The sequence below is a fragment of the Epinephelus moara genome, chromosome 8, assembly GCF_006386435.1.
Source record: "Epinephelus moara isolate mb chromosome 8, YSFRI_EMoa_1.0, whole genome shotgun sequence".
In the NCBI taxonomy this organism is placed as follows: Eukaryota; Metazoa; Chordata; class Actinopteri; order Perciformes; family Serranidae; genus Epinephelus; species Epinephelus moara.
Window position 1 is genome coordinate 39,249,582 of NC_065513.1, and position 27,331 is coordinate 39,276,912.

General features: G+C 39.7%; 1 protein-coding gene across 1 annotated transcript in view; it reads left to right on the forward strand.

The window, feature by feature from the left end:
* mapk1 (mitogen-activated protein kinase 1) overlaps positions 1–25,121 on the forward strand; it is a 42,112-nt gene extending 16,991 nt beyond the window's left edge. Inside the window, exons 2-9 of the mRNA XM_050050722.1 lie at positions 7,440–7,622; positions 10,796–10,985; positions 11,390–11,506; positions 12,870–12,984; positions 14,483–14,614; positions 14,960–15,069; positions 15,370–15,498; positions 19,938–25,121. Coding sequence (XP_049906679.1) covers positions 7,440–7,622; positions 10,796–10,985; positions 11,390–11,506; positions 12,870–12,984; positions 14,483–14,614; positions 14,960–15,069; positions 15,370–15,486 — 964 coding nt within the window. The 3' untranslated portion in view covers positions 15,487–15,498; positions 19,938–25,121. The remainder of the gene's footprint in view (positions 1–7,439; positions 7,623–10,795; positions 10,986–11,389; positions 11,507–12,869; positions 12,985–14,482; positions 14,615–14,959; positions 15,070–15,369; positions 15,499–19,937) is intronic.
* Positions 25,122–27,331: the final 2,210 nt, after the last annotated feature.

The window sequence follows — 27,331 nt, forward strand, 5'->3', positions numbered from 1 at the left end:
AGTTTAAATTCTCTAAAGCTCAAGTGGACATATAGAGTACTGCAGGAATGAGTCCTTAAAATGGGAAATGAGTTAGCATGTTTGCACTTTTCCACAGGATTTTTGAATGGGTTTTGGTTGGATGCCTGATTAACACAAGCATAAGAGATTTTAACGCTTTTAATACGACATTAATTGCGTGAGTAAATAACCAACTTCTGAATTTTGAAGCCTTTATGTGTCTTAACAAAAGCAGTTGCTAACAAGTGGCTACATACACGCGGCACAGCCCTTGCTGTGGTGGTCATGGTGAAGTCATGCATCCGTGGTGTAGTTTGTTTACAGTCTTAAGTCAGCTTTTTACCTCTTGTGATTGCAGTCACGCTTCAAAAATCATTAAAGTGGTGTTTGTTTGTGAAGATTATCTTGCTGAACAAAACGTGTAAGTATCAAACTTTTTGCCACCAAGCTTATTGTTTGCAGTGCTCCAAATCCACTGGAAAAATCCCATTGGCTTTTTGTCGAGGGAACCAGAGCGAAGTTAACTACAAATAAATGTCACCCTTGCACCGCTCTATACTTACTTCTCGTCCAGAACCTGAATGTAATTCATTTTCTGTCATAGAAAACCAGAAAGTATTCATATTTGTGAAGCTGGGCCCACTGAATTTTGGGTGAAGTTTTGATTTAAAATGGCTTCAAAGATTAACTGATTGTGGCTAATTAACTTTCTCTTAACTCTCTCTTCAGCAACAGTTTGCACGCTACATCCTACTGGATCAAGCTGCTAACATAAGTAGAGCTTTGCTTGTGTTTTCACAGTGAGGAGTTACAGTCAGCTGTGTTAGACAGGTGCAGCCGGTTATGAGCATTAACCCAGGTTTGGTTCAACTTCTCACCAGACATAGCAAATTCACATCAGTAAAATTCAAAACCATGCATGAAGTTGGAGTTCAAAACTCCTGTGTGCCTGAAAGCGCAATTCTCAGAAATGAAAGTCAGGCCTTCAGTGATAAGGCTGAGCAGGTCAAGACTCTCACTGTACACTGAGGCGAGCACTTTAATCCTACACACTCAGCTCAGTGTACTTTGTACTTCCTCAATAAGTTCCTTCTGTTACACACCTGGACAAACTGACAAGGAACTGATGGGCTTGGCCTCAGTAAACATAATGAAATGTAGTGTGAACTAAGATTGTCCTCGCGAATCGCTGCACAAAACACAGCCACTGATTTCCGTGTGTAACATGCAAGCACTTCATCTTAAGTGTTACGATTTTGCAGCACATCAGAAAGTGGCATTATATATTGGCATTGTATATAGTGTTATTTATGTTGCACCTTGATCCCAGAGAAAAGCTCTCTCATTCAGCCTTACACAGAGATGTGTGGTAAAATGACAGTAGACTTGATTTAATGTGCATTACCATAAGACAGATACCATAATACACATTTAGAGTATTTTAAAGTGTTTATAAATAGGGCCTCAGCTAGGGATTTAATCATTATCCATTAACCTGACAATTATTTTTTCATTATTTGCAAACTATAGAATGAAAAAAAGTGTCAGTTTCCCCAAGCACAGGGTTGCATCCAGCCAACAGTCATAAAACCCAAGGATATTTTTTGTTATTGGCAGCAAACCCGTGCATTTGAAGAGCTTGAACCAGAGAATATTTGTCATTGTTGTTTGATAAATGACTAGCGTAGGGCTGCAACTAATAACTGTTATTTATTGTCAGTTAATCTGTGTGTTTATTTGTTCTCTAACACAAAGAAAGTAAGAAAAGAACAAAAAATGTCGATTAACTTCTCCCCAAGCCCAAGACATCATCTCGTCTTAGTTCTCTGACCACCAGTCTAACCTAGGGGTGGGTGATATATCAATTACACTCAATGTATTGCGGCTTGTTCAACTTGGGATAAAATAACTATATCACAAACATCAAGTACAAATAATCAGGTCAACTTTTTAAGCCATTGGCATAAGACTCGCTTTAGTGTTTCAGTTCTCGTGCTCTCATCCTGTCAGAGACACAAAATAAAAGATAAGTCTCACAAACATGGTGCGTCACCGATCCGTCGCCCATCCAGACCACTCTCTCCTGGGTGATAGTGTGTGAAGCGAGGCATGTGTTCTTGTATCTGCAGGGCTCCAGACTGCGAGCATTTAGTGGCATTTTGTGACCACGGAGCACCAGTGTTACTTGCAAATATTAATAATATATGAACTGGAGAGCTTTTAGTTTGTTTCCCGCTCACAGAGAATAAATCACGTTTAGCCACTGTAATGGTTTAACTTATTGCTAACTGCTAAACGTTGACTAGAAGCTTTCAAGTTCACAGCAAAAACATCACGCCTCTGGCCCGAGTAGAGCCGGCTGCTTCAGAATAAAAGCACCAGTGGTTTAGCTTTATTTCATTATAATAGGACTTTATTCAACTTTATTTTAACAGCATTTTAGCTTAATTGTAACAGTAGGTTATTTCGTCGTTTGGTATTTAAGTAGTCTACAGTAGTTTAGAGGAGTTTTCAAAGTATTGATATACATTTATCCTGTATCGTGATGTCCTGGTCCAGTCCCAAAAAGTCAAAATCAGCCAATCATCACATGTGACTGAACAGTCAATCGATTATAAATTTTGTTGATTGATAACTGATCGTTTCAGCACAAAACATGCCAAAAAATACCGACATTTTTGCAGCTGGTGCACAGTAGGGCTGCAATGACTAGTAGACTTATCGATGACTAATCGACTGTTAAAATAATCAGTGACTATTTTAGTAGTCCACTAATCGGCTTGAGTCATTTTTCATAGAAAACTACTATAAAAGTACCCCAAAATACTTATTGCTGCTTCTTATGTTCAAATATTGGCAGCTTTACACACTTTCCCATGACGGTGAACTAAAACCCTTTGGCGTGAGTACGAAACAAGACATTAGATGACATAATTTTGAGGTTTGGGAGAGACAGACCGACATTTTCAACATTTTAACACATTTTTCCATAAAATGATTAGTTGACTAATAGAAGAAATAATCGACAGATTAGTCGACAATGAAAATAATTGTTAGTTGCAGCCCTAATGCACAGTGCTGTGTACAAGCCAAATTAGGCACACATTTTATCTTTAACTTTTTTAAATTATGCAAAAATAAATGTACCTAAATTGCATTCTTCTTTTCATATATGTGGAATTAGTATAGTGTTGCAGAGACGTTCTGCTTGTGAGTTTACATCGTGCATGAGAAAATATTGTGCTGTGTCAAAAATTGGTGGAGGCTACTGTGTACCATTGACTGTTCTAAAAACAATCTGAGGATATGTCTGTGCAAAACTGGCTCTGCTGCCCTGGATCAGATTTTAGCTTTGATGAATAAGTCTTGTAGCTCCCTACTTCTCTTACACGAGGGTATCTGCTGGTGTAGAACAGTAACATGGAGAGCTATTTCCTCCCACACGCACGCACACACACACACACACACACACACACACACACACACACACACATTCCTCTCACACAAGTGGAAAGGAAGGTCACTCATATTTCCCTCACAGAAGACTGGCACACTTGTGTTTACATTTCAGTCCCTACACCCCCATCACTATAGCAACTCATTTTCTTATTTTGTCATACTACGTGGGTGTTTTTCAGTCATCTCTGTTGTTTGTAATGTGCAGAAATAAAATCACTCTTGGCTGTAGATGTAAATGATGAAGTTAGAGAACTTATGGTCTTCTAAATTTGTTATCCTGAAGCTACGGCTTTATTGGGCAATTTTGGTTTTATGATGGTACCGAGTGGCAGCTAACTTGCAACAGTGAGAGAGCAGCTGACTTAGAAATCCAGAAAATCTTGGAAGCTGGAAGCCGTAATTTGCATTTCTTGGCAGAACGTGGTGTGTTTGGACTTGGTTTTGATGTGTCAGTTCCTGTGCTCTGAAGATGTCTGGCCAGTTTGCCTACCCAACAACAGACTACAATATAAATTGTCATTCTTTGTGACAGACTTCCAAATAGGTGGACTGAATTCCTGTCATTGCATAAAAACCTCAATGTTCTTTAATGATCAAGAACCCAATATTTTCATGAAACTGTAAAAATAACTAAAAAGGATATAAATGCGTTAGTCACACAGCACTTGAATGCAACACCCAGGCATCTTTTTATTCCCATTTTATTGGATTTAAAAACAATACCGAGATGATGGCTTTTGGGAGTTAAAGTTGGCAGGCAGGATGCCGGTTTAGGCGACCCTAGTGCGGGAATTTAAAATATCTCAGGCTCAGTGAGTGTGGGGAAGTTGAGACGGCCATTAAGCCAGTGAAAAGAGCCAGAAATTCAACAGTGGACATGTCTGTACCTGGGATGGTGTGGAGGAGGTGTCTCACCACAGGCAGGGCCAAGATTTCAAAGTGGAATTGAACAATTAGTCTGCTGGGTGTAGACACACTCAGACAGTGACTCCTTTTGTTAGCTTTTATTGCAGTTTGCTTGGAATCATTAATTTGAACAACATGGTTTTGTACAACAGTAACGTAATCATCATTCCCAAGCTCCCATCATGCACCTGAACCTGCCAGCTGCTAAAAAAGAAAATGCCGGCTCAGCACGGTGGCACAACGGAAAACAATTAAAAGCAAGCAGAGTAAACAAAAATCTAATGCTCTCAAAAGACTTTAGGGATCATGGAACACGTTAAAACTTGTTGATGCAAATTAGTAAAAGGAAGGACCAGCAGGCAGTTTGATTTATGCCTCCTCTTAATGCCAAAGGGCATGCTGGAATTTTTCTTCCTGTATACCTCTGATCATACACAGGAGTTTTGTCTGTGTCAAAATGCCATAATACCCTTTATCTTGATATTCTTTTTAAATCACATTCTAGGGATGCCAATGTGAGGACCTTTTCCCATCGGTGTTACCAATCACACTGGACATTTCACAAGAAAAAATGTTTGTCGATGGCGCTCAGTGTCAGTAGATCGCTGTATAAAGTTATGCTAATGCAACCCCAACATTTCATACTGCTGCAGCTTCACAGTAAAAGCATTTAACTGGCGAAACATGCATAATATTTTACTTTTACTATGTAGTACTCATAAAATGCAGTGTGTTTGTCACTAATGTTAGCACTACTGCCATCGTTTATCAAAAAATGCATCTGCAAAATAAGACAGTGGCCATTTCTAGCATTTTTTTGGGGGGCAGTGGATCAGTTTGAAACATGCAGTGAATAAAGGAACAAGAAGCAGCCACATTGAACTATTAGATGAAGAGCTGCTCACCTCCAACTTCTTGCAATTTAACCAGTTCCTTTTCCCTTGTTAACATTGTGAGGTTCCCTATTAGTATTGATGTTTAAATCTGAAATATTTATAAAACGCCATTGCCTTTTAGGTCAGCTTTCCTTACGCCATAAACACACCAAGCAGCAGCTCACCGCAACAATTACATTTTTATGTGGACGGAGGAATTGGAAATGGGTATTCTCTGGCAGAAATTTGCAGCTCAAAATTAACTATCCCAACTTTTAGTTTGGCCGCGTCTCACTGCAGAATCAAAAGGCCGCAGCTTGGAGCAGCCGCCGCAGCTTTCCATAGACATTGTACGGCACTACAATGCTTGGTGTGGTGTTTGCATCGCTCTGGTCACATGACAAGCAAAATCTGACTCCTGCTGTCTGTGCTGGGACTCTGCTGCTGCTGTACGAAGCAGATACTTTCATCTAAGTATTGATTAAAACAAAAAAAAGCAAAATGATGGTGGGCTCAGTGGGCAAGTAGAAAAGATTAGCAAATATGTGTTTTTCCAGCCTGGATGTAGACTGAAACTAATCCACTTTTTTAGTTTTTATAATAAACTAAACCTTTTCTTTTACTCTTTTAGTAGTGCATATATAACACCACTCTCAGCTTTTGAAAAGGGTGGATTGACTATAAATCACCTCTGTTGTGCAGTGTGCGTGATGTGGAAGGCACATACCTCCTCAGCTCTGTGCATTAACTTATTGCCCCTTCTGCCGGTCTGGCTTTAGTGTGAGATCCACCCGACTCAGGCATCCCATGCATGCAAACATACTTTATATCCTGTATGTGATTACAGATGCCAATATCGCAAATTGGAGATGAGCTGCCTGCTAACATTCATACTCAATCAACCAGATGAATTGTCACTGGCATTACTGAGAGCGATATTGATAAAGAATATCTGCAATTGATATAGATTTACCAGATATTTCTCTGTCTTTTTGTTTGAGCATACATTTAAAATAGTCACATTTATAAACACATTATTTTCAAATGTTACCTCTTAAGCTCCAGTCCAAACAAAGTATGATCCATTGTCACAACTACAGTTTTACGTTGCGTCATACTTTGCACATGGACTCATAAAAGGTGTGGGAAACCAGAGTGAGGTGAGCTTATCTTGATCAAGCTCCTTTGTCTCTTTCCCTCTGACACAGTGCAGCACACTTTAGATGCACTATGGTGTGTTGAGCAGTGGCACGGCTGATCCAAAGTTATTTCACTGCATCCTCTCAGCTGATCTGCAATATTGTGGACATGCTTGGTAACTGGATCAAGCAGGGATGATCTCTAAACTTAACTGAGCTGTGTATCATGAATTTGTGTGCTAAATTTTCAGGTATCAGTACTTGACTAGCTCTTCCGTAGAATAAGATTTTACGGATGGGAGTTTTGTTTGACTGCTACATTCCTACTTTTATTTCTCTTCTAACAGATAGTGCGGTAGCCTTATTCTTTTCTGCTCCACACTGTATCAGAGGTTTATTTGTAGTGTTAAGATACTGCTAATGCAACCCGAACATTTCCTGCCGTTGCTACTTCACATTAAAAGCTTTCCACTGGCAAACCACAGGAAGCCGCCCGACTGCTGCTGCTCAGTAAAACTTTGTCTGCACAGGAAGATATTATTTATTTTTTCTGGTCTTTTCAATTCAGTGGATCATTTAAACATATTACGAAGGGTCATAGTGAAAGAAGGAACTGCCACGAGTGCTTATTGCAGTTTGTATAAATCAGAGAAGCTCCAAAATGTCATGAAACTTAGCAACTTTTGGTGCACCTTTCTTTGTTTTATGGACTTGACTTAAAGCAGTTAGCACATTTGCTCACGATGCAGCTCGGAGTAGTACCCGAACCACATGGAAACTGGCATTATTGGCACCTATTGAAGAGATATCTGGAGCAAGGATTGTGGGTATTAGTGAGACAGGCTTCAGCTGTGCAGATGAGTAAAAATACACAAAACAGGAATTTAAAACTTAAGTATCACTGTTCCTGGTTCAGAGGAGGAGACACTAGATTGAATGGGGAAAAATTTAGTTTTGATAATGCTGTACTGACGGTGTTTTAATGGTTTTGAAGTATTTTGCTCCGTCAACATTCATGTCTGATTGATTGCTTTTGTCTTTTGTTTTTTTGATCATCCAGCTCTGCCTATGACCGGGACAACAAGATCCGTGTGGCCATTAAGAAGATCAGCCCTTTTGAGCACCAGACGTACTGCCAACGCACCCTGAGAGAGATCAAAATCCTTCTCCGCTTCAAACATGAGAACATCATCAGCATCAACGACATCATCCGCACACCAACGATTGACCAGATGAAGGACGTGTATCCTTTTATGTACACTTCCCTTGATTGATTTAGATGTGTTCCAATGTATTTTATGTGCAAGCCTCAAGATACCACATGCATATGTAAGGTAGTGCATGCAAAATTTGAGCTGTGCACCTAGTTCTCAAGTCTACATGCATCGGTGCACGTAACTCAGTACATATGTTGTTCAGGGCTGCCATCCCTCATAGTCTCAGATGAGAGCACTCAGACACCCCTAGGTTTCTCATGCATGCAGTAGAATAACAAATAAAACAGCACCCAGTCAAGCCAGCCACTGTTTTAATTTTGAGGCGTGTCTATTTGTGCTGTTATGATACCCATAGTTAGAGTGGCCAAAAACACATCATATATTAACGTCAGCAAAGAAGTCCTCATATGATAAACATGTTTCCATGTAAGGCTTGCTGAGAAGCTGTACAAAATGCTTCTATGAATGTATAAAATTTGAAGTATTTTTACTGAACATTACTGTACAGAGAATTCAGCTCAAATGATATTGTATGTCCTCATTTTTAAAGTCTCTTAAATTAAATGAATGTTTTCTTTCAGAGGTTTGCTGAGAATTTTAATGTGATCTGACCCCGACTGACCGTGTGAAATTCAAAATAATTGTACTGTTCAGTTCTTGAGAAAATTAAAGGGCAAGTCAGCTCAAATAACATTATAACACATATTTAAACTGTCATAAAACAGATAATGCTGCAGTGGTTGATGTCAAATTGCTTTTGGACGAAGTTAACCGCAGCAGAAGGGCCGGCAAAAAAGTGTGAATACACCAAATGGTGCAGTGAAAAATTATATCCATCCATTCATCCATTTTCATCCGTGTATCTGGGGCCATGTCGTTTGCTCAGCCTGCTGCCCCAAGTACTCCAGACATCCCTCTCCCCACAGTAATGCTTTACAGCTCCTACAGGAGGATTTCAAGGCGTTTCCAGGCCAGATAAGATACATAATCCCTCCAGCATGTTCTGGGTCTGCCCAAGGGCCTCCTACCAGTTGGACGTGCCTACGCCTGAACCACCTCAACTGGCTTCTTTCATTGCGAAGGAGCAGCGGCTCTACTCTGAGCTCCCTCTGGATGTCTGAGCTGCTCACTCTTTCTCTAAGGCTGAGCCCAGCCACCTTGTGGAAGAAACTAATTTCGTCTGCTTGGATCTGCGATTTCATTCATTCATTTGTTCGCTACCCAAAGTGCATAACAATAGTTGAGGATTGGAGTGTAGATTGACTGATAAATCTAAAGCTTTGCCTTCTGACTCAGCTCCTTCTTCATCACGACGGTCTGGTGCACAAAAGAAAGTATTTCCTTGTGTCTGCAGTTTAATTTTTCATCTTCAGGTTAGTCCATAATGGCATTAATAGTCTTTTCTTGCCATTTTGAGGTTGATTATAACATGTTCGCAAGTATTTGTATTTCCACACATATTTGTGCATTGATTCTAATATACTTCCAACATTTAAAATTACTTTTTGTGTTACCAGTGAAGTTGGTCTTACACTCCAGCATTTGTAGTTGAGTAGAGGTTTTCGTTGTGTTTCATTACATAATAACCACCTGTCACCATATATTTGGCAGAGACGCTCTTCACTGTAGCCCAGCAGCAACAGTAGCAAACTGGTAGAGTGGATAGTTACTGTCAGTTTCATAACGCAGTGTGTGTAGTTTTACACTCTGCCTCAGTTAAAAGAAATGGCTGTTGCTGAAGCCTGCAGCTACTCAGCTCACTGCTTCCTGCTTGCCAGATCAAATGAGCATTCACCCAAACAAAACAATAAACCCTTCAAGATAAAATATCTCTCCTACACAGAGATGAGTTACCTAGTTATTTAGGGAAGGCCAAACATGGTCTCACTACATTGTAGCTACAAGAGCACCAGCTCATTTAAATCTTGCAATGGCATTTATCTGGAAAAGGCTAAAAAAAAAAAAACCCTAATAACTCAGAATTTGAAAATAGACTCTCTTCTGTCCTAAGTCCGTCCCATCAATGAGCATGGGCATGTGCCCACAGTTCATGCAGAAACCTGTACGAGTGCTATTCATTGGTTTCAGTCATCCCAGTTGTGATAGTGATCATGATGACGTTATATAGCAGCGATTTCATAAGAATTATCGTCCTGTTTTCTTGTGGGCCTGCAAAGCCCTTTTTAGATGACAAACTATGATTTGTGGCTCTATCTAACGCTGGCTACATAAACGTGAAGCTGCTGCAGTTAGCAAAAGGCTAAACTATGAGCAACATTATCTCTCCATCTCTAAAATGCTTTGCCGATATTGACACATTTTATTGCGTTTTTTGTCTTTTTTTGATAAGTCCATCTTCTGTTTTTGGGTTGCTGAGCAGTTTAAGCAGTTGTTGCCAATGCTGGAATAGCAACCATCTTTGCAGGATTTTTTGTCATTACATGAGGCTTTAACAGAAGGGATGGCACGCATATCTGCATTTGCGGAACAGCCAGTAGGAATGCCCTCTCTCTGCAATGACCTGTGATTAGCCAGAGTGTCCTGTCATGGAGCCAAGAGGAGGTGCAGCAGTCTAATTTCCTCTCAGAATACTTTAATTGAAATATACTGAAATGATTATGATTTTTTTTTCCCCAAATGGCGCTCCAAAAAAAAACAAACCCTTGCCTACCCCAGCTTTAACCACCGTAACACCTCAGGTACTGAGATTTGACTGAATTTAGAGGTTGCCCAAAACACTAACAAAGTTTGGCTGTCTTTTCGTGGCGCTGCCAGCCTGCAGGAACAAAAAGATGAGGATAATTGTCTGAGCTAAATGATGCAAGGTTTATTTTATTTTGTTTGCAATGCTAACAAAGTCCAGTTTGAGTGTGGCAGTAAAACCTAAATGTAGTTTGGATCCAAGAGCTGGGCAGTAAAAATAAACAAGTCATGGATTGAAACGTTGTTGAATGGCAGCCAGTATGAAGGAATGAATTTATCAAACATACTGATATGACTGAAATTAGGCTGGTTTGTCGCCCAGCCCTGTTGGAGACCCAGAGATCTTATTTTGTGGGACATACCTATGTGGCCTCAGATGGGGAAAAATTGTGAATCGTATGAACAGGACAAAGTTATGTAATTTTAAAATCGCTTTTACAAGGAGTGTGTTTTCCACTGTTTTAAAGCAGAAGTTCTTTAACCTGGCGCTGTGCAGATATATTGTCCAGGATCTCATGGAGACAGACCTGTACAAGCTCCTGAAGACTCAACACCTGAGCAACGACCACATCTGCTACTTTCTCTACCAGATCCTACGAGGGCTGAAGTACATCCACTCTGCCAACGTCTTGCACCGCGACCTGAAGCCCTCCAACCTTCTGCTCAACACCACCTGTGATCTCAAGGTAGTGTCTCAAAGAGGAATTACATTTGGCTTATTTTCAGTCACTGATGATCCATATTTTGTTTCATATTTGAGATTGGTTGATGTTCTTGCCAAACCTTGCAGCATTCGGCCTCTTAAGCCTAAATTTAATTGTTTATAGGTTAAAATGTAGTCTTCCATGGTTGTCTAAATGTTGGCAGAGAAACACTGAAAATTTAAACCACAATAAAGATCAATATTAGCAAAATATATTCCTCTGACAAGTGCAAAACAACCATGCAAACCATTCCTATAAAGGCTCTGAATGGCATTTCCAACCTGTAAAGGGCTTTAAGTTGTCAATGAAATGACCTCCATCATATTAAGGTCTTGTATCCTCTCATGTTACAGTCATTAATTGTATTGTCACTCATCTCTCTGCAGATCTGTGATTTTGGTTTGGCTCGTGTGGCTGACCCTGACCACGATCACACTGGTTTCCTAACAGAGTATGTAGCCACTCGTTGGTACCGAGCACCTGAGATCATGCTCAACTCCAAGGTGAGTTTCCTTGCCTGCTGTAGAAATGCTGACATGTTTTTGTTGTTGTTGTTGTTGTTTCTTTGTTTTGCCACGTTAAAGCTGGAATACATGGGGCATTGAGGCGATGTGTCACATGAGCATGGCAGAGAGGGTTTTTTGTACTTGCTACACTGACTTTGTCTTTGTAGCATGAGCAGAGTTTTGCCAAGTGATAATGTAGTTGGTTATGCAGGGAGTTTGGAAGTGTAGGCAACATGGTCTGGTACTGAATTAATTAACTGGATTGTTTTAACAACAGGATGCATTGATTTGATTTTAATGTGAAATGTAAAAACATAATATTGCTCTGCTGCGTCACATTGCCTCTGATACAATGAGGTATTAATCTCATACATATTTTAAACAGATTTTACTTGTTTTTGTAGTTTTACCTGTTGGAGGGCCACGTAGCTGCGCGCAGAGGAAATAAAAAAGAAAATATATGTGCAATTAGCGTTCAGAAGCACGGCATAGGTGGTCAGTGTAGCAGTTTCAGTTGATTATAATGGACACGCTCTGCTGTGGACATGCTGTGGCAGGTGTGTTTCCCCACGCCCCGTGTATTTCGGCTGCTGGTTTTTTAACATATGGCCGGGATACTTTTGGTTAAAACCTTTGTTTGATATCATAGTCCTGCATTTTTTAATAGATTAAATATGATCGGAAATCATTTTGACTATGCTGATGCAGTATGTTGGGGTTTTTTTTACCCTACAGTAGTTGTGTTTTTAGTTTGATTTTAAGCTGCAGTAGAGCTCTCTTAGGTTTTTGTATTCTACCCTAAATCTTAAATTTTGCTTTTTGACTCCTGCAGATAATCTAATACTTTTTAAGAAAAAAGAAGAATGAGGCACTAACACTGCCATAATGAAGGTCCTGTATTCTTAGGCTATTTATTCTTATTCTTAGGCTGTTTGTAGTCCGCGTGATATTGATCAATCGCGTTTGAGCCGGCTGCAGTTGTTGCCAGGTTAAACGCTCTGTGCGGTGAACTAACGAGGCGGAACATAATTGGCGTCACTGCAAACTCTGAATCCATCGCAATGGTTCATCATATTTACTTATATATAAACGGAAGTCGGAAACGGAAATTCGCCTCCTCAAACTGGAATGCCAAAAAATCAGGGGTCTGCCCCCAAAGGCTGTATCGCCGCCTGCCGGAAGTCAGACGCCGAATACAGCCGATGGGTTCCGAGAATGGGCCCAACTAGACTTGACTTACTTCTGTTTGCATTCATGCTGTGTTAATACCATGTATGACATAGTCAACCAGTTGTAATTGTTATCATATTGTCTGTAAATGTACTGTAATCATGACTGTCTTTGTGCCCCTCACTTTCAGGGCTATACCAAGTCCATAGACATTTGGTCAGTTGGTTGCATCCTGGCTGAGATGTTGTCCAACAGGCCCATTTTTCCTGGGAAGCACTACTTGGATCAGCTTAACCACATTTTGGGTAATATTTCTTTTGATGTGCAGTGTTTTTGGGACTGATTTGGTGCTTTAGTATTGTCTTTTAAACACTCAGAGACTGCTCAGAGACTTGAACTTAAATGATCAGACTATAAAACTGAAATGAACTGTGTAAACTTTTTTATTAAGGTACAGGTTTTGTCCACAAGAAGATGGTTTCAAAAAGTTTAACAGAAGAGTTTAGAGCAGGACTCTGCAACCTTTTTGATACGAAGCACCATTTTAAAATTTTCACGTTAATCACTACAACATCAATCCCTCTGTCCTCAAAATGCTCCATACAAACTGCTATGTCTTCACCTTTTGTTGTTTGAGGCATTGCTGTTCAGCAGCAGAGCTCCTCCCTCACAGTCAAATCACAGTATCTTGCCATGACCGCTAAAAGTAATGTTTCATTCACATCCATGCTCTGCGTGTCAAGCACAATGCTAAATACTGTGGTGTCTTTAAAACATAGCTGGACAAAGCACATTTAAAAGGTCGTCCTTAAAGTTTTCTCCTGGTTGGTCTTTAAATGTTGTTTGACACACATGATGTTTGGCAAAGGACATTTTTAAGACCTAAAGTACACACATTGTCCTTCTGACACACAAAAGCCTGCTCCTCTGTCCACAAGAGCTGAAATGCCCAAACTTTTACTTGAGCTTTCTTAGCTAGCGGGCTTGCCGTTGTCTACCAAGCGCACTCTGGCAGCGTTATTGTTTTTCCCCAGAGGACGAGTCCCAGCCAATCAGAGGCAGAGTATTGCGGGTCTCTGCAGAATGCATGTGGCTATAATAACAATGGCTGTGAAAGAGGCAAACAGATGAGATGGCACTTCAACTTTTCCAAAAAACTTTTCAATTTTGTCAGAAAGTTTCCATGTTTAAACAGTATACTCAATAATACCTGTGTTCCAAATTACTATTATTAGTTGAGTGTAAACCATGTTTGCTGGAGTGGAAGCTGTTAAGATGATTTCCTCCTGGAATAACTGTGTTTGCATAGTTGACAGAAAAAATCAGCTAATTTTAATATGGAAAAAAAGTATATCGTGCATATTGTGCCCATCTTTTTCCTCTTGATTACGTAGATTTACACTAACTATATCACAGTGTCAATAACTTTATGTTTGCCTTTGAGTTGAAGCAAATGTGAATCTGCTGCAAAATGCTGCATTAGTTTGATCTGCATAAAAAGATTTGACAATTTTAGACTTGAACTAAACTTTCACACTCCATCAGTGGCAACAGCTTCCTGGTGCCTGTCCATAGATACTGTAGCTGTTAATATTCATTTATAAAAGTTGTGCTTTTTGTGTCTTGGTGCTAGACCACATATTGCTTCCCCCATCTGTCATTTTGTTGTGGCTTCAGACTGTTACTTACTTAAAAATTAAGAGCAGGGACTGAGTAAATCAGTAGACAGTGTGTTTCATTTAGAGTTCCAAACTGTCTTTAACAGCATCAGAAAATAATTCTTCACTTTAATCTTCTCTTTAGGGATCCTGGGTTCTCCCTCTCAGGAGGATCTCAACTGCATCATAAACATTAAGGCCAGGAACTATCTTTTGTCGCTGCCTCTGCGCTGCAAAGTGCCATGGAACCGCCTGTTCCCCAACGCTGATCCCAAAGGTCAGAGCCAAGACAAACTCTTCATCGACAAACACATTTCCCACCGATCATGGCAATTCTACAATATTATGAATCTCTGAGAGGTTGTGCTGCAGACAAGGGAGAGTTTCCTCTGCTAAACAATTGGGACGCTGGATGAGTAGATTGGGTGTGCAGTTTGATTGTGATTTCAGGGTACAAATTTTTTTACCTTGCAGCAACTCAACAAATTCATCCTTGACAGCACTGAATTTCTGGAGTCAGTGATGCATTGTTGCAGCATGTAGGGTGTGATGGTGCCCTCTAGTGGGTATGCACGCTCATTGTTGTTTCAGAATCATGTTGAATGTTCTCTTTTTGCTGCAGCTTTGGACCTGTTGGACAAGATGTTGACCTTTAACCCTCACAAGAGGATCGAGGTGGAGGAGGCCCTGGCACACCCTTACCTGGAGCAGTATTATGACCCCACAGATGAGGTGAGACTGTTGTCTTGGGCTGTTAGATGTCAGCTTGTGTTTTATGGGCCTGTTTAGGATGAGGCTATGTAATCTTTTCATCAAAACATCATGCACAGAGTTTTTTGGCATCTGTTTTGTTCCTCTATTCTTAAAATCTTAAACCAGCACATTATGTCTAAATAACTGAATGATGGTGAACGCTTTTAAACCTGCTGGTGTATTAGATTCAGCTGCTCTGTTGTTAAATACTGAGTGGGATCATCAGCAAAGGTCTTGGTTGTACATTAACACCAGCATCGTCTGTGCTTCCCTGTGCAGCCTGTTGCTGAGGCCCCGTTCAAGTTTGACATGGAGCTGGATGACCTACCCAAAGAGACACTGAAGGAGCTCATCTTTGAAGAAACTGCACGTTTCCAGCCTGGTTTTAGGTCCTAACATCTCACACAGGTATGTTCACATCGCTTGCAGTCCAGGCTAGATAAACTTTAGAGAGGGACAGTGTTTAAAGCTGCAGGTGCAGAACAATATTACAGTTAGCTGCACTTAAGTCTTGAAACAACCAACTTTTCAAGGATGATCCTCGTCCCCACCTCTGCTCTGAAACTACAGCAGAGCTGAGAGTCCATCATGAAAACTACTTCAAACACTAAAACTGCGAGTGAGTGGTGTTACAGCTTAAAAAAACGACTGATTCATTTGGTTAAATTTAACAACTCGCCACTCAAGAGCTGAAGCAAAGACCTCTCACAGAACACTATAATATAGGTTTAAATTTTGCTTTTGTAGAGTTTGAAGTAGAGATTCTTCAGGAGGATAAAACCACTTTTAAAACTAGCTATCTGAACGGGTACTTTAAAGGTACACCACCAAGTATAATTTAACTTTTATTGCAGTCAGAACTTGGAAAAGTCCTACATTTGCTTGTGCTTATACTTAGATATTTTTTCTGGAGGCAGCCTGGCATCAAACTTTGAGATTAACATATCCAAACAGTAATCTAACCCCATGCTTCCTTTTGACATCTTTAAGAGACTATAATCAATAGAAATTTGATCTGAAAACAGATGAAAATAATACGTTTTATGGCACTTAAATGTTAAACACATGAGTGTCCTTGATATGGAGAATTGCGCAAAAATATATTCTATATCAGCGTGGATTCATTCTGTCGATTGAACCTTAGTACTTTTTTTATGGTACCAACCAAAATGTGTCCGTAGCACAAGATGTTAAAAACAAAGTACTTAAAGCTGGCACCCAATATTCTGATTAGATTCATAATGTTGGGTACTTATCCTTTAATCAGACAGTACCCAGAGACTTCTGCCATCTTTAGACTGTATTTTAGACAAAGTTCTTGTGTGGCGTTTATCTTAACACTTTCTACTATAATCCTCAAAGTAAGGTCTTGGAAACAAAATATAGTTTTCGTGTTGGTACTAGAACTCTTATATCTTAATCTGCACTATTATAAAAAATGTTCAAATAATATTCAGACCTGGTTTATGTTTGCAAAGTTCTTAATGTGAGGGGTGTAGTATGTCACAGTTTACATTACGTTGGGTTCCTGCTCAAATGTAGCATCATTTTTAACCAATTTTTAAGAAATTTGTCTAAAGTAAATGCTAATGTATGATCTTTTCCATCCACTGGGAGGTGGTTAATGGAGACAGGCAGTAGGTGGCGCTGTTTCTCCTGTCAGGTGCCACTGCAGAATAACAGGGCACAATGAGATGATAATTAAGAGCGCCTTGAAGGAAAACAATGGATGTATAATAACAGAGAGCACATTGGACTATGAAAGTACAGAGTTTTGAACAACTCATAGTTACGTGCTCTTGGAAGAGTTCGGCTAACAGCCCTTTGTCCGTACATTAGCATGTCAAAAGCCATTCAGCTACAGCGGTCAATGCAATGACGGTACATCATCATTTATTTGCAGAATCTGTTGCCATCGCACTTAGTCCCATTTACATTTTATTAATACACCAACATTTCCGCCTCTCTGGAAAGTAAAAACTTTTTTTGATATTTTGAAATTTTTGGTGTTGCCACTCAGGGTTTTTTTTTTTTTTTTTTATGCACAAATTGAAACTGTGCGTGAATAGAGGTGGATGGAAACACATTGCATAAGTGCAGCCCTACTAGTCTGTTTAAGGAGCTGCCACTTCATATGCAAATACAGATTCTACATGAAATGCTTTAATATCTCTTAAAGTCAAGAGCTTTGTGTCTCGTGTTAGTCTTAGTGTTGTTTTTTTAACTCTATGACGTAATAATGGTGAGAAAAAAATAATTTTTGTTGATGCTAAACACAAGATATCACCATACTGGTGCCTTTCAATGTTTGAAACACTGTAGGTACAGGCGTTAAACAATCAATACTGGAAGGATATTATATTATCCCAAAAGGTCAAATAGGAGATGTTATCATTCCCCACTCAACGACACTGCTCAGATGCTGTGTCTCTTGCCTCCTGATCTCCGCTCACCACCAGCTGCTCCCTGTCAGGCCTCTTGTTGTGATAATAACTATCAGTGCAACGTTTTATAGCCCATTATCTGCTTTGTGTCAGCACATGTAATTACTGTGTTTCCTCTCTGCAGTTTTTCGATGCATAACATGAGTCCACAGAAAGGGGACAGGAGTGTGACATCCCCTAAATTAGAGCAGCAGCAATCACAAAGCTGCTCTCTGCAGTTCGTTTGAGCAGCTTTGAAATGTATTCTCACATCTTAATTCCTCATTTCAGATTCTTTAACTTCTGTTAATGTTTCTTTAACTTTATCATTAACAGCTGGCAGCAGTAGTAACATTGTCTCTGATGTCACCTAAGTCCTGACGTAACACATTTCTAATTAAGGAAATTTATCACATAAATGCAATACTTGTGATGCTTTATAAAATTAATGGGAAGTTCTTGCATAGACATTTGTAACTGAATGTTTTAAGTGTCAATTACTCATTTGAAAATTTGCTGTGGTGTCTCTGCGCTGCTCTCATCTCTCAGTGGTGGTCACCTGTCACTCAAACAATGTAGTTTACAATAGTGGTGACATTAAAGGGATATTTTGGGTCTTCAGAAATGGGGTTGCGTGAGGCACTTATCCATAGTTGGTGTATTACATACAGAAGATGTCAATTGGTACACCCCTAGTTTGGAGAAGCAGGCTGGAGTATCGCCATGGAAGCTATGCAATGTACTGATATGGACAGGGGTCAGCAGAAATTTTAACTACCAAAAAAAAAAAAAAAAAAAGATCAGTATCGGTTTAAGTGTGTGCTGTATTTAGAATATATTACTGCTTCACCTTGCTGTCAGACTGCCCTTTCCATGGGGAACTGAATTGAAGCTGTTATATCGCTCTCTTCAAAGCTACCAAACTCCAAACACCAAACTTTTACCTCGCAGAACATGAGAGCTGCCGGTCTACTGCTGCCCGGTCAGTTAGTTATTTTGTGTCATAGTGTGACGTTGGTGTTTTAAAGGGATAGTTCAGATTTACCAGGGTCACACAATGACACATAAGTTAAAACATGCTTGCAATGCACCGTTCTGCAACGTTCTAAAAACCTGCTGGTTCACACCAATGCAACTAGATGAGACGCTGCAACAACACTCTGTACCTCCGCTCTGTTTGCAGCTTTTGAGGCATATTTTGTGGCTGAATATAATTTGTAGCTTCTTAAAATATGAACGAGGATCGTGATAGTGAGATACTGGCTACAGTTGCATTTGTAGATGTGCTCGGCAGGGACGGAGCACCTGCCGCAGCAAGCAAACACGCCGTCTGCGGTCACTTTGACTTGACCAGCGGACTTCACTACAAGCTGATCAGCTGTAGAAACCGGTGACGTGCTTTACGCTCTAAAACCAGCCGCCGGCGATTTGATCAGCTGAGCTGCAGGTGACACCATCAGCCGGCTTGAGTCGAGCTCAGAGCGGCCAGTTCACACTGCTGCAGCTTTCTATAATGGTTTCATCTCGTTGCGAATCTTTGGTCTGAACTGGGCTTAACTAACCAATCGAAGCACTGCTTGTGTTCCATGCATTAAAATTACTGTTTCTGTCAATGGAGTCTGGTGGCTTTGAAGAGAGCACAGATAACAGCTTCAGTTCCCCGTCAGAAAGGGGAAGGTAAACGGCAAGCTAAAGCAGTAAGAATATTCTAAATACAACATACACCGCAAGTATTTTATACTTAGTAATCTTAAGCCATTTAATGCAAAGAAAATGTAATTCATCCAATAAATCTCATCATAGTTTGTTATTGAATCTGTTAGACCCTAACTCTATTTTCTGTAAGTGAACGTGTGAGAATTACCTAAAGGTCCAGTGTGTAGGATTTAGGGGGATATATTGGCAGAAATGGAGTTTAATATAATAAGTATGTTTTCTTTAGTGTGTACTCACCTGGAAAAAATCTTTGTTTTTGTTACCTTAGAATGAGCCGTTTATATTTCCATATGGAGACCGCCATGTTGCACTGCCATGTTTTAACAGTGGCCCAGAATGGACAAACCAAACTCTAGCTCCAGATTGGGCCATTTGCCTTTTCGCATCAGCCACTGTAGTTAGAAGTCCTGCCGCAACGAGCAGTGTCAGAAAACGGATTTGTAACTTGGAAGTGTTTTATTCAGTGTTTCTACTGGTTTAAAAAAACGGGTCTGTTTGTTTTGGAAAGGAATAGACCTCTGTGGATAACTCGGCTCCCAGTATAAACCTCCAGAACAATGAGCACAAGGAATGGTTGGAATCTGCAATCCACTATGTCCCTCCTCATTTTTACACACTGTTCCTTTAACTGGATATTAATTGTAAAATAAAGAGGAAGAACAAAAACATGAGAGCTCATCAAACGGTCACTGTTTCTTCTCCCTCCAGATGATTCTGTGGACCGGCTTCTGCGTTGCCACTGCTCCTCCTCGCCTCCACACTGTTGCTGTGATATATATATTTTTGGGTTTTTTTAATTTTCCTCTCCTGTTGTCCACATCACCTGGATTCCTTGGGTCTCACTCGTCAAGTCCACTTTGCTCAGGAATGGCGTCAGGAATCAATCAATCAATCATTCTCTTGTCTCTCTTTCTTTAATCTCTTCTCCCTCTCTCGGAGGTGAGAGGTGAGGAGAGGAGGGGGGGGTTGAGCATCACAGCTTACAGTCTGGGGGGGAGGGGTTGATTTTGTGTTTTAAGCCAAGATAAACAATTTTTTTGTGTGTCTCAAAGGCGTTTGGCTCTGGCTATTCCTATTCAAGACCTTTTATGTCCAGTTGAATGACAGTGATAGACTAGCTGTTGTAGTCTTTTTTTGGGGGGTGGGGGGTGCGGGTGCAACTGTCGTGGTTACAACTCTGCCTACATTGCACAAACAAGCAACGGTAGATTACTTATAAGAATCATCCATCATGAAAAAAGGGGTCTTTTGAATTTTCTAACCTTTGTCGCACTGTTACAAGGAATACCTTGATCTCTATCTTTATCTTTTTCTCTCTTTAAAGAAAGAAAAACCTGAATTAAATCAACTGATTTATGCAATGAAATCACATAATCAGCCACAGACTTTGCGGGCCAAAAGCCATCACTTGGTGTTGAGGATCTATATTTTAACAAAGACCTATTTTAATCCTTAACACACACACACACACACACACACACACACACACACACACACAGAAGGCCCAAATGCAAATATATACATATAAATATATATATATAGCCCAAAGAGTCTTAAGAGATGTTAATGGCAAGAGTGATGATAGAAGGTGAATCTAATGAATTTATAACCTTTTTTCTTTTTGTTAAACACACACAAATTCCCGTTTTCATTTCCCATCGGCTTCAGTAAAATGTCAGGTTTTGTGTAAATGCACCAAATTACAAGTGCGTTGAAACATTTCACCATCGATTTCTGCCTTAGCCATGAGAAACCTAAAGGAAAAGTCTGTTTATTTCACACAAGTCTGTACGTACAGTATGATATCTTTCATGTGGGAGGAAATTTACTGCGTCAGGACAAGAATTCACACAGAACCTGTTTTCCGTCTGTTGTCGTGCCTCCTTTTTCTTCCTGTTTCGTGTTTTTCTTTCTACTTCTTCAGTCTCTGTTAATCTCTCTCTCGCCTTGTTAGAATAATACTGTGCCCTTTGCATGACTGTTATAAGCTCTGTATACAAAGACGACGATGTTAAGTGCCACACAAGCCGGGCAGATCCGCCGGGAGAGCGCCCAGGCTCTTTCTGTTCTACCTTTTTGTGGTATATCACACTTCCCAATCACATGGTGCTTTTTGTCCTGTTTCTTTTGCTTCCGCGTTTTCTTCGTCTGTTTTCATTTTATTTCCATTTACAGATTTCAGTCTCCTTAGCCAAACTCCATCTTGCATGCTAAGACGTCTTGTTGTGGTTGCAAATAGGAGAATAACCATATATCTGTATTTATACCAGTCACGCAGAAACCACAAAACATGTTGTTTCCTCGGCCTGAGAAATGGGATCCAGACATGATAGTTGAAACAATACTCAAACCTAACAGATCAGGTTTTACATTTTGTCCGTTGTAAAAAAGCTTTAAATTGCACATTTTCATGCTGATAACAGTTGGCAGTGTACGTACCAGCTGACAACTGCAGTACAACTACAACAAAACAAAAAAAAAAAGAAAAAGCAGCAGAAGTCAAGACCATATTTTTACTTCTTGTCAGTAACTGCTGATTAAAGACTGTTGAATTTGAAGATTTTATTTCGAGCGAAGGGAATTAAGACTTTAAAGATTATATATGTGTAAACTTCGGGGGGAAAACAAACAAGCCAGAAGCTTCAGAGGCTTCATCAACCAACCGTGTCATTTCATTTGAGTAGCACTGCAGCGTCTAATGGCTGTCATTTCAGTTTGTTTACAAGTGGGCCTCAAATATATTCTGTTTCATGGTAACGCCTAGCCTTTGGTTGGGTTACAGTACCGCAGCTTCAAAAGTAAAGCTCGTCTGGTGATGTGTGAGTGACCTAATGAATGAAACAAAGTATTATTTATGACACTAAAGCGTCTCGAAGTAGATTCAAGTCAAAATCTACCTGAAAGGATTCTCCAAGAATCTTTCTCTGCTGGCACTTAGAGTAAGAAATTAGAGATTTGAATATAAAATAAGACAACTTAAGAGCTATCGAGCTGCATCGGCTGATTTTTTTTATTCTTTCCAGTGACGATTACAATGTATATGGTCTGACAAAAGTATTGAGCGAGCTGTAAACTCATGATTTAATGTTTCTAACAGAAGATGAGTGAACTTTTCTTACTCTACATTTTCATACATGTCAAAAAGTAAGTTTGAGTTGTGTAAACATTTCTCTCGAGGGCAGAGCTGCTCCGGTCGAAGTAAATCACGGTGGACAGAGCCAAAGAACCACAGTTTAAATGTGTGTTTTTTTCTTTGAGCTGGATAAATTATGCTAGCCTGACGCTGAAGAGGGGCTCAGAGAGGAAGCTGATGCTCTGCTGAAACAAGCCATAATTGGTCAGTCAGACGACACCCACCAGTGATGTCATGGTGTGCTGACAAACCCAGGAGTGCACTCCTTCGTCACTGCAGCTCGGAGGTCAGCGAAAACAAGATTCACAGACACTGTTGAGAAGTTAAACTTCGGATAAATCTGTACTATAAAGGTAAAATAGCTGGCCTATTCTTTATTTTACAGGTCTGTAAATTGGTAATATTCTTGAAAGTTTTCTGTAAAGAATTGTGTCATTTGGTACTAATTGAACAGCATTCACTTTAGCTGCAACAATATATTTTCATCATTAAGTGTGTCTGTTATTTTCCTTTAATTAATTGTTTGGTCTAAAAAAATTCAGAAAATAGTGACAGTGCCCATCACAATTTCCCAGAAGACCTTTTTCATCCCACCAACAGACCCAAACCCAAAGATATCACGTTATCGATCATATGAAATTGAAAAAAAATAAAATAATAATAATATCAACATATTCTCACATTTTTGAGAAGCTGTAGCCAGCAAATGTTAGTAGTAGTCGTATTTTAGTCACAGACTGTAAAAAATAAGGGATGTAGCTATTGAGATGTCTACAATTGGTTTGTGGACTTGTGTTCTGAAGCCTCGACTTCAGCATTTCCACTGTTGCCATCTTGGTTTTTTGGAGCCAGAAGTGACTATATTTGGGCGAGAGGCTGTCGCTGTGGAGAAGCGAGGGGTGGATCTGATTAAAAAGCCAAGGATCAGCGCACGGTCTGTCACTCCAAGCAGCACACCTTTAATTATGCGTAACTTTAAGACTTTAGAAAATTTAAACAGGTGAGTGATATAAAAATTCACCCCCTGTACAGTGGTCATGAATGGGCAAATTAGCTACAGAGACCAAAACTGTTTTTATACCAGGCTGTAAACATTGGCATTTTAACATGGTCGTATATCATGATAGACTCACTTCTGGAGACAGCCCCAAGTGGCCATTAAAGGAACTGCAGTTTTCGGCACTTCCACGTCAGCTTCATTTTTCAGCCCTGGAGTGTTGCTGCTTAATTTTACCTTAATAAATGACTAAACAATGAGTCATTTGTAAGATTTTTTGACAATTAAATTAACAAACTAATTCTTGCATCCTTAGTGTTGAATGGTTTCACCTCCAATGAATTCATTCCAATTGATTGCTAAGATAGCGTAACGTAGAGCAGTGGTTAATTCCAGTTAATAGCTTAGATACCATGAACTCTTGTGCGTTTTAGGCAGCCATACATGAGTTTCCAGTAATAAATTAATAATTAAGTCAAGTGAAATAACTATCTCAAACTTTGTCTCTATTTTCGTGTCATAAGTGTGATGTCTCACAGTTCTCTCCAGGAAACTTTCATCATGATAAAGGGATTTAAAAGACCTGTAAAAATAAAGTGATACCAGAAAATATCAGATTTTATGTGTGGAAAAAATTACATTTTTGTTCAGAGTTCCCTCGTAGCGAAACCCGGAAAAAAAAATGGTTTTGTTGGTTCTGTCGACAGAGATTTAACTCATCTGATGATACTTTAAAAAATGACCAAACCTCCATTGCAGAAATGACCGTTTTTGCACTCTCAAAATTTCACCCAAGCAGACGTTGAGCGTGAGGTAAAGACTTGTCTGTCCCAGTGCTCCTCACACTCGCTGTATACACCAGTCTGTCACACGGTTATTAAATGCACTTGCTTCTACAGTAGTTGGGATGGGACTTGTAATCCAAGGTGCCTGCTGGGACTTGACTTGCCTGTAGATAGTCTTTTTGGGGGGTGGGGGGTGGGGGTTTAGTTAGAACATCAAGGGCACTGGAAACCTTACTGGGATTAGTTGTATAAAAAAAGCTTCTGCTGAGTTCTTTGTGCAACCTGTCTGTTTGTGCCTTTTTTGATAGTCTTGATATCCAAGATTTGATGTGCAGCTTTTGTTCAGTCGGGAATCCGTTTGTAATCGCAGTATACGCTCTTAAAAATGAACACAATCAAGTCTGAGGGTGGGAGGGGTCGCGGGGGGGTATCCTTATCTTTCAGTTATGTAAATTTTAAAGAGGTTTGTTGCCACAGCTGTGTGATTTGTGACTGTATTGAAAAGATGAAAAGCAAACATTTATATTTTTTTGCGTTACCCTTTTTTTCTTTCTGGGGGATGTTTTTGTGCAGATATTTTTATTGTAAAATGAATGTTATGTTTCTATCAGACACTAATCTTGTTTGAGTTGTCTCCAGTGGAACTACTTCACTCTGTATGTTTTGATCAGTATAAACCTTTAATTGTGTAGTTAACATTTCTGAAAGAGAAAAAAAAAAATAAGATCCTTGGTTGTATTTTAAAGGTTCCTGTTTGACCTGCCATAGACATCGTTTGAATTGATCGGTCAGTTTTACTTTGCTGTCGTGTGAAGGATTTGACTTGAACGAAGCATTTCTTTGCTATTATTAAAGACTGACTGCCACTTTGAAAAAAAAACAACTGTTTTTTAATGTTTGGTTTATTGTTTTTGTTTTTTGCAACTCTGCCATGACATTTAAATAGACGTTCATTAAAAACACTGTACCTTCATTAACTCCTCTGTGAAGTCTCTTTGTAAGATTTCAGCCGACAGCAGACTACTTGTTGAGCTGCAGTTAGCGTCTTTCATTACACACTATTACAAAATAAATGTTTATTGGAGCGTCGGAGCATATGGTTTAATTGTGTTCAATGAGAAGAGTGAAAATTCTTAATAAAAATGGTGCATTACTCCAGAAGTATGACGTGTGGCTGTTATTGTCTGCCACTTTTCATTTTGCAGTTGCACTCTAAACTTCGAGGATCAAAAAAGTTTTATATTAATCTGTAATGTTCAGGGCTCAACACTAACTTCTAAAAGTGGTGGCAAGGAAACCAGCTATCAGCTTTTTGTAGCCAAAACTGAATATATGGCTGCCACTTTTAGTCACCTTAACTTATAAGTAATTAAGATACAGCTTGAGAATAAATATGTGACATAAGAGAATATTTAAAAGCTTTGTTACAGTCAGTATTAAAGGGTTAATGGCAAGCAGATGAACAATTACCCAATACAGTATAAGGTGTAGATATATGTATGATGAGGGGAGGAAAGGCAACAGTGGTGCCAGTGGTGATCGGAGCACCCAAACTGGGAGAGTGGCTCCAGCAGATTCCAGGTGCAACATCTGAGGCCTCTGTCCAAAAGAGTGCAGTCCTAGGAACAGCTGAGATACTGTGACGAACCAACTGCTTGTTGCCGCAAATAGCTAATCAGCCAATCACATGGCAGCAACTCAATGCATTTAGGCACGTAGACATGGTGAAGACAACCTGCTGATGTTCAAACCGAAAGGTGATTTAAGTGACTTTGAACGTGGCATGGTCTGAGTATGTACTGGAATTTTCACACACAACCATCTCTAGGGTTTACAGAGGATGGTCCCAAAAAGAGAAAATATCCAGTGAGCCAAAATGCCTTGTTTATTCCAGAGGTCAGAGGTCAGAGGAGAATGGCCNGGCATCATGGATCCATCCTGCCTTGTATCAACGCTTCAGGCTGCTGCTGGTGGTGTAATGGTGTGGTGCCTACCTGAGTATTGTTGCTTTACTTCTATACTGAAGTCTAATTTTAACACAAATACATAATACATTTAAAAATGGACAAGTCCTGATGTTCAACAGACTGAGTTATCTCACTCATTCTGTGCTGTAGACGCTTTATGCCACAGTGTCCTTCAGGGGGCGCTGTTGTATTGGCTAATAACGTCCACTGCAGTCTGTCCTTGTTCCTGACAGTGTGATTCATAAATTAATTTCATTCACTCTTTGTAGCCTACAAGCCATTAAAAGATCCAAATTAAATGCATTTTTATTTATTTAAAAAGCTACGAACATTAACACTTTGTATTTGTGTAAAATATATTTTGTTATTCATACAGTATTTGAATAAATACAGTTAAAGTAGATAAAATGAGGTCTAAGTTAATTTAAAAAAAAATAAAACTAGTACAATTATTCTATAAAATATGAGATTTTAAACAATATTTTAACCCTGTGATAAATACATGTGATTTAACCACAGTTAACGTGATTTAAACATCAATCAACTGTATTGATTTCCGGGGGGTTTGTTTACTTGCTCTTCTTAACCACGTGCTTGCAATGCGGTCACGCATGCGCGCTGTGGGGTTTGGAGATTTTGGCATACGTCTGTGTCGGTGGCGCGCACAGCTGAGAACAACCCCTAGCCACACGTGCACGCTTTTCCAGAGTGTGGCCTCGGGTTGATTGGCTGTGGAGCTTTAGCCCCGCCCTCCCTCGAAGCGGATTGGCCGAACGGAGATTCTTCTTCTCGCTGATTGGACGCTATTTGTAGAACCGGCTGTGTAGCTAGGCTACTGCTGCCTTCACGTACCTGACAGAAGATCAAATTTAAGAGACTTTAAGGATGAAGACGTGGTTTTAGTTGTTTTGTGTGGGAGCTGCGGCTAAAACACATCCAGTAAATTAGGTTTTAAACTTTTTGAAGACTGTAAAAGCGAAATAGTCAATAACTGAATAAAAAGCTGCGATTTTTTTAAAAAAAAACTTAATACACAGTCTTAGCAGCTATTGACATGGTATCCATGATTTCTGCTTTCACCATCCAGAAATAAAATTAAAAAATATAATTCATAAATATATTCAAGTAAATCGCATCGTGACAAAGTATGTTTAAAGTTTCCCAACTCACTTTAAAGCCTAAAATACACGTAGGCTGTGTAACGCTGTAAAGTGGCCAAA